We start from the raw sequence: 8,041 nt of genomic DNA, 5'->3' as shown, positions 1-8,041 counted from the left end.
GTGTGTGTGATTCTGTCTCTGTGTGTGTCTGTGTCTGTGTGTGTATCTGCGTGTGTCTGTGTCTGTGTGACTATGTGTGTGTCTCTGCGTCTGCATGTGTCTGTGTGTGTGGCTGTGTGTGTCTGTGTCTCTGTGTTGGGAATTTTAAATGTGTGTGTTTGTGTGTGTGTCTGTGTGTGTGTGTGTCAGTGTGTGTCTGTGTGTGTGCAGCTCTCCGCTGGGTTCACCCCCCGCCCTCCGCCCTCCGTGTCGCCCTAAGCTATTGCCAATGCCCCGCGCCCGAGGTCAGTGGTCGGGGCGACACCACACCCGGGCCTCCGAACCCCAGTCCCGCCCGTGCTCCAGGCCTCGCTGCCCTCCCTCCCCAGGGCTGCTGGGCTGAGGGAGCCAGAGGGATACACTGTTTCGTGGTCCAATCGCTGTGGCTCTGGAGGGAGCAGGGAGCAGATGCTTCTCTGAGGACCCCGGATGGATGAGATGAGTAGGATTCGAACCCAGAGCACTGGCACCTCGGAAGGTGCGCGATGGGGGCCGTGGGGTCTCACTAGGCCCGAGGGGCAGCCGATGCTCATTCCGCTTGTCTCTGAGGAAGCTTCTCCCCTGGAAGGCTCTCTCGGAGCCGGCCTCCCCACTTCTCACGGCTGCCCCCCGACCCTGCGGGGCGAATGCTCAGGTGCGTCCCGGTCCCGCTACGGCACAGGAGGAGGTTCCGGAAACAGCTTGGAGCACGAGGGCGGCCTGTCCCCAGGTGAGGCCCTCGGAGCCTGGTCTCGGGTGTCCCCTGGCCTGGGCTGGCTGACTTTGGGACCCCCTTGGTGCCCCCAACCATCAGAGCCTTCCATTCGAGCCCCACCCGAGCCCCTCCCGTCTCCCGGGCTGCCCCGGGGGTTCTCACCAGTGCTCAGGGCCTGTGACCTCTGTGGCCCCCAGGGCCTGCTTCTGTGGCCCACGGTCTCTCCACAGCTCTCCCAGGCCCGGGACGGTGCCCGTAGGGCTGCTCCCCCGCTCCCTCCGTCCGGTCCCTCACAGTCTCCCGCCAGCTCTGCGTCACCGTGCCGGGAATGCGGCCAGCGATGCACGGGGCACACGGCCCCTGCCCGTGACCACGGCTGCTCTGGAGTCGGTTCCATGCCTGTGACGTGCCCTGCAACCCAGTGGCTTATGCACTTAGCTCTCACCTGCCTGGCCTGTGGGTTGGGGTGAACGCCCCCTCTCCGTGCAGCTGAGAAGTGGGGGGTCCCCGTGGCCTTTTTTTGGGCCTCTCTTTCCTCTGCCTCATTTGGCTTTGCAGAACTGTCCGACCTCTGGGCAGCAGACAGCACCACCCACCAGGGCCCAGGGAGGGCTAGAGCTTTCTCCAAATTTCATCGTCATGCAAAGACACACAGTCATTTCTCCCTAAGGAACAGAGTTCAGAGCAAAACCAGAGCCCAGCGCAGCCTGCTCAAGGCCCGTCTTTGCGAATATTTGAAGACTTGAAGCTGGGCACCAGCCGGGGACACAGGCACCAGCCAGGGACACAGGCCCCAGTGTGTTCCTAAGGTTGGGTTCTGGTTTCTCCAAAGAGAGAAGGAACAGGAGGAGGAAGAAGGAAGGAAAAGGAGGGAGGGAGGGAAGGTGGGAGGGAGGGAGGTCGGGAGTCAGGCGTCTGAGGGGAGGGGCTGAGTTCCGAGCAGGGGGCAATCACGGAGACCGTCCTGGAAGCGGCGGCGCATGTTGCGTCCACTCTGTGCAGAGAATATGGGAGTGAGCTGGGGTGCGTGAGACCGGCACGTGAGGCTCTCGGGGCTGTGAGACCTTGGACAGGCCCCGTGGCGTGTGGAGAAGCGCCGCGTGGGCCAGCTGGCCCGGGAGGGCTCGAACGCAGGCCGGGTCCGCTGCCAGCTAGAGGATGCCAGGGCTCTGGGAGCTTCGGGGACGGGAAAGCAGGCCGGTCACTCGCACCCCTCTCTGCGAGTCTGCCCCCCCACCAGCAAGCTGCCCTGCACTGTGGCCCCGAGCGAGGCCGTGCCCGGTCCGCAGCGCTCCCCCCGCACCGCGCCCGGCACCGTCCACCCCCGCCCCCCGGCCGCGTCCTCACTGCTTCTGGAGCAGCCGTGGCGCCAGCTGGAGCCCGTGGGGAAACAGAGAGGAGACGAAGTGGGAACAGCAGGCCATGGAGAGAGTGTCTAAACACCAGGACTATTTGGGGATCGTCTTTTATTTTTAGTTTGGGATTGGCCCACCCTCCAGCATCGCAGGGACGGCCCACCGGGCCAGGCCCCCAGCGGCATGGTTTCACGACTCACTTATCACCTTGGCGATGACCTTGGGGTCTCAGTGTGCCCATTCACAGACAGGTCAGCATGAGGCCCATCCCGTCCGCTGCAGGGGGACAGGGCCGGACAGCCTCGCTGGCAGTCAGCCCGGTGCCCAGCCGGAGGGCGTCCGAGAGCCGTTTCCCAGACAGCTGTCCCGGACCACTCGGAGGGGCCAAACTCAGCCAGTCCGCTTCAATTCCCGCTGACGATGTCCATGTGTCATTAGTGCCAATTAGGAGAGCAGGGGCGGCAAAGCGTTTGGCCCGGGGCGCAGGCTGGCGGGAGGGTCACCAGGACAATTCGATTCCCGCCAGACAAATGTGATTACCGGTGCAGCCTGCACCCACCGCCCCGGGGCCCAGGACATAAATGGCCAGGTGCGGCGACCGAGCCCGCCCAGCCATGCAAGTCCCCAGCCCCAGCGCCCGTGAGGCCGCCTCCATGTACGGCACCGCGGTGGCCGTCTTCCTGGTCATCCTGGTGGCCGCCCTGCAGGGCTCGGCGCCCCCCGAGAGCCCCTTCCCCTACCGCATCCCCCTGGACCCCGAGGGCACCCTGGAGCTGTCCTGGAACGTCAGCTACACGCGGGAGCTGGTCCATTTCCAGCTGCTGGTGCGGGAGCTCAAGGCCGGCGTCCTGTTCGGCATGTCGGACCGCGGGCAGCTGGAGGATGCCGACCTGGCCGTACTCTGGACTGACGGAGACAAGGCCTACTTCGGGGTACGTGTCTCCCACATCCCGAGCGCGCCCCTTCCCGGCCCTGCGGCCGGGCTTCCTCCTCCGCTCATGCTCCGTAACCCAGCGAAGGGGGCTTTTCTGTCTCCGCCCCGTTCGAGTTTACTCTGCTCTTAGCCAAGTCCGCGTCCCAAGTTTGGGTGTCTCAGCGACACCCATGTGAGGACAAAGGGGGAAAGAGAAACCTTCCGCGGTCCTCGGCTGCACGCCCCAAGCGGCAGCCCCGGGCATGTCCCCAGCCCCGGGGGTGCGGGCTCCATGTTGTCCACTCGCACGAACTGCACCCAGTGCTCCCGCCGCGCGGGCTAGTGGCCACGTGACCCGCACGGCGCCCAGCGTGCACTCCGGGCCTTGGACGCAGCACTGGCAAGCGTGGTGCTTGCACAGGCAGGTAAAATGAACGGGTGCAGACACCCCCCTCCCCCAGGTGGAGGACGAACCCGCACAGTTGAGCTCTTGACTTCCTACTTTTAAAATTCACCCCACTCTGGCCGTGATGGGTAGAGAAACGGGGAGTTTTCTTTCAAAGTAGGGAGGCTTTAGGGCCCTTGACAAGCCAAAGGGGGGGTCCTGGGGCAAGGGGTGGCCAGCATCTGCCGAGCCATCCCCCTGCCCCTGCTTTCCCCCTAGATGGGCCTGGCCGCTAGGGTCTCTTCGGGCACCAGCCCCCCAGCTCTCCCCACCAAAACAGGCGCAGGAGGGTTGCCTTTTTTTAAAGACAGGAGGCACCTTCTTTGTGAGCAGAGGGGCTTTTACTGCCTTAAGTGGGGGACCCACAGGAGCGCAGGCAGGAGAGGCGAGGCTGACCCGGGCAGCCAGGCCGACTCGCGGCCGTGGCGTCTTTTCCGGGGAGAATGCTCTCTCCCTGTCTTTGGGTTTTTGTGAGTTGATGTGCGCGGACAATGGCTCGTATTTCTGGAATCCGACCGTATTCCATCTGACCCCATGACAGCTCTGCGGGTGAGTGCTTTGCCCATCTTGCAGGTGAGGCCGGAGGCTGGTGAGCTGCAGCCGTGTGCGTGGGGCCACCCGGGAGGACAGGGCCCAGCTGCTTGGTTGGGGCCCAGATCAGACTCCTGGGCTGCCCTGCCTCCCACACACAAGGACACACAGTGGCTGAGGGGGTCGTGACCTGGAGCAGCCTCCGCCCGGAGTCTTTGGAGGATGGGTGGGGTCCCTAAGCTGGGAATTCCAGGTCCTTCTGGGGCAGCTTTTCCCGGCTGCCAAGAGAGCCAGGCGGCTTCACCGCCCTGCACGCTGCAAGACGAATCTGCACAACGAATTTCTATGCAAACAAACGTCAGACTGGTTGTTCCTCTTTTAGCAACGTGTTCAACAAACACGTTCTAGATTTCCAGCTCAAGCAGCACCGCGAACTTTCTGCCTCCGTTTAAAATCAGTCCTGCGAACCCGCAGTGGCCCCAGCGGGCGCTTCACGGGGCCGCTTCGCTCCAGGGAAGATTTTGCAAGGAAATGAAGAAAACGTGCCTTAGCCTTAGAAAAGGGTTAAAAAAAAAAAGTCCTAAGGCCAAGGACCCATGGGGCCCCTGTGTGGGAACAGAGTGGGGGGTGGGGACGGCTCCTCCCTCCCGGTTGCTGCTCCCCTGGCCGACCTCTCCCTCCCCCCTCCCGCCCCCTCTGCCCCCCCCATGGCCTGGACGCCTCTGGTGCAAAGCAAGCGCTGGGGGCGGGGGAGGGGTCAGCCAGAACTGCCGCCCACTGACGTCCTGTGTCCTCCCTGGGCCTCAGTTTACCCTCTCCAAGCAAGGCTGGGACGAGGGAGCGAGGCACCGCTCTCCCTGGGCCGTGCAAATGCAGCACCTCGAACCCCGGGCAGCTTTCTCCTTTGCCTCCCCCGTCCAGCCCTGTCTCTCAGGCCCCCCTCTCCAAGGCTCCGTGCTCCCCCCGCCCCTCCCTCCGCAGACAAACGGGAACAGTGTCTGTCCAAGGTCCCGGTTCCCGATCCCGGCACCTACTTAACGAGATGGACCCCTGCGTCCCCCCAGAGGTCTCCGGTCCGAGGCTAACCAGCCCTGGGAGCCCTGCTCATGGTCACAGTCACGGAGGGAGCGACAGGGAGGGGTCGGAGCTGTCTCCAGGCAGACGCAGAGAGTAGGGATGAGCCCCCAACCGCCCCGAAACCCCCAGGTGCAGAGCCGGGGTTGTCCTGCGCAGCCGTGCTGGGGGCCGAGCCTGCGCCCTGGCCTCCGTCTGGGCTCCCCGCACCCCGAGCCCGCACCTGTCTCTGCAGGACGCCTGGAGTGACCAGAGGGGGCAGCTCCACCTGGACCCCCAGCAGGATTACCAGCTGCTGCGGGCGCAGAGGACCCCGGCAGGCCTGTCCCTGCTCTTCAAGAGGCCCTTCAGCACCTGCGACCCCCGAGATTACCTCATCGAGGTGGGTGGCCGCCGGCCGCGGGACAGGACACCGCGCTGGGGGGGCAGCGTCCCGGGGCCAGCTGGTACAGAGAGGAAGCCGAGAAAGGACCCCAGAGGCAGCTAGGGGTGGGGGACCAGGCAGTTTGGGAGCCCGGCTCAGCTCTCGGCCTCTGACACCCCAGGACGTCCCTTGGTGGACACACGACCGGAGTGTTTCTGGGTGACAGTCATGCCTCCAACCTCTCTAACTGGGAACTGAGTGATCTCACTCCTATGTCCTCCCAGGAGACCCGGTTTCCCACCCCGCCCTTGCCAACTTGCTGTGAGGCTCAGGGCAGGTCCCTCCCTCCTCTGGGCCTCAGTTTCCCTGTCTGTAAAGTGTGGCGGGCAACTAGATGACCATAAGGCCCGGCCGGCTCTGCGTAGGAGTTCACGGCCACCGCGGAGCCAAAAAACCGTAGGCTTCTCACGCTGCTCCAGGACCCCCAGCTAGGGAGCATCGACCCACCTCGCCCTTGAGACAAAACCCTTTAACCTTCGAGGGCACCTTGACATTTGTCATCGTGTGTAATCTTTACGGTTGGCGGTGTGCTGGGGACTCATGGCACAGAGCGGAGTGAGCAGGTGTCGGGAGAGGGGTCCCAACAGCAGGTTGTCCGGGTCCTCACCCTCCGGGCCCACCTGCCCCGAGGACCCTCTGGGAGGACTTTGCAGGGGTCCGCCCAGTGCCCGCGTGCACCCGGCTCAGAGCCTGCAGGCGGGGCGTGGGGCAGCCGCCTGCCCAGAGCTGAGACGCCCTGCAGAGAGCAGCCCACGGAGTACCCAAGTTTATGCGGCCACGTGAGCCATTAGCCACCACCACACACACACACACACACACACTCACACTCATGCACACATGCCCATCGGTGCCCAGAAGTCCATGGCAGGCGATTTCCGAGCTACATCCCACACGTGGACACAGGTTTGCAGTCCTGGCAGCACAGGAGAGCCGACCCCAGCCTCCTGTCCCCTCGAGTCAGTCTGTGATCCCTAGCTCAGCGCTGACTAGAACTTTCTATGTCCGCACCGTCCAATACCAGTGGGGCCAGTGGTGGTCATACTGGCCAGGGCAGCTCTGTGCCGGGCATGTGTCACCTGCCAGGTGGGGGTGAGCAGGGGCCTGGCATGCCCTGGGTTACCCGGGAGCCCACCTCTGGGGGTCTGAGTGGCCTGGCGCCGGCCTCGTCTTGGCCGTAGGATGGCACCGTCCACCTGGTGTACGGCATCCTGGAGCAGCCGTTCGCGTCGCTGGAGGCCATCAACACCTCGGCCCTGCAGACGGGGCTGCAGAGGGTGCAGCTGCTGAAGCCGGACATCTCCGTCCCCGCCCTGCCCCCGGACACGCGCACGATGGAGGTCCGCGCCCCCGACGTCCTCGTCCCCGGCCAGGAGACCACCTACTGGTGCTACGTCACCGAGCTCCCGGGCGGCTTCTCTCGGCACCACATCGTCATGGTACGCGGGGGTCCTGTCCCCCGGGGCCTGTCCCAGCTCTGCCCGCCACCTGGGGCCTTGGCGAGATGTCTCGGTCCTGAAGCGCTGCCCGTGGCCCTGGTCGAGCCGGGTGACCTGTTGCCGCCTGAACCCTAGGCGCCCCTGTCGCCCTGTTCGCTCCCCGCCTCCCAGGGCCTGTGCACCCCAGCTTCCCAGCCTGCCCCAGGGCGACCGATGTCTTGATTTCTGCGTCCGTCCATCCGTCTGTCTGTCAGGCCACCTCCCACTTCATTGAAAAGCAGCTCAACTCAGAACCCTGTTGCTATCAACACCCGCAGAAGGAAAAAACCATAGTGACAATAGCTGCTGAACGGGGGAGGGGAGGGGGTCCCCCAGCCCTTCCACACTACGACCAGGCAGCATCGTCCCGGTCCCCAGAAAGTCAGCCCAGAGAGGCTGCGTGAGTGCCCGACTCCCAGTGGGAAGGGGCGGGCCTGGTCCCCGTCCCCGGGCTCAGCCTCGGCCTCGGGCAGCCTTGTGTCCTTGTCTGGTCACCATCATATCCATGGCAGGACAGCTCCCTTCCTGTCCCCACCCTATCAGGAAATGACTTGCCTGGGGCCTCATTTCCTTCACGCCAGGCCTCCCCGGGGGCTTCTGCAGACCCTGCCTGCTTCCGGGTCGGTGGCTTTACCCTCGAACCCCTGAGCCCCAGAAGCACCCCATTTTACAGATGGTGAAGCAGAGGCCCGTGAGGGGGAGCCGCAGGGCCAGGGGCTCCCCGTGGGGTGGGCGGGCGTCCTCAGCCCCGGGCTCAGCGCACCCTCCGCCCCGCAGTACGAGCCCATCGTCACCGAGGGCAACGAGGCGCTGGTCCACCACATGGAGGTGTTCCAGTGCGCCGCCGAGCTCGAGAGCGTCCCCCAGTTCAGCGGGCCCTGTGACTCGAAGATGAAGCCCGCCCGCCTCAACCACTGCCGCCACGTGCTGGCCGCCTGGGCCCTGGGCGCCAAGGTGTGTGCCCGGAGCCCCGCGGCCCCCGGCCCCCCACCTCCGTGTCCCCCACTTCTCTGCTGGAGAGGCCCCGAGAAGGGGTGCCGGAGGGTGCGCATGGGCCTTTGCAGCCACAGAGGCTTTTTCCAGCCTCTGTA

At 64.9% G+C, this 8,041-nt stretch overlaps 1 protein-coding gene across 1 annotated transcript in view; it reads left to right on the top strand.

The window, feature by feature from the left end:
- Window positions 1-2,702: 2,702 nt before the first annotated feature.
- Window positions 2,703-8,041, top strand: part of DBH (dopamine beta-hydroxylase) — a 15,014-nt gene continuing 9,675 nt past the window's right edge. Inside the window, exons 1-4 of the mRNA XM_015594134.1 lie at window positions 2,703-3,020; window positions 5,287-5,433; window positions 6,654-6,911; window positions 7,728-7,904. Coding sequence (XP_015449620.1) covers window positions 2,703-3,020; window positions 5,287-5,433; window positions 6,654-6,911; window positions 7,728-7,904 — 900 coding nt within the window. The remainder of the gene's footprint in view (window positions 3,021-5,286; window positions 5,434-6,653; window positions 6,912-7,727; window positions 7,905-8,041) is intronic.

Source organism: Pteropus alecto, unplaced genomic scaffold (assembly GCF_000325575.1).
Source record: "Pteropus alecto unplaced genomic scaffold, ASM32557v1 scaffold67, whole genome shotgun sequence".
Taxonomy (NCBI): Eukaryota; Metazoa; Chordata; class Mammalia; order Chiroptera; family Pteropodidae; genus Pteropus; species Pteropus alecto.
Note: the sequence above shows the minus strand (reverse complement) of the source record. Positions and strands in the feature narration are given on the sequence as shown.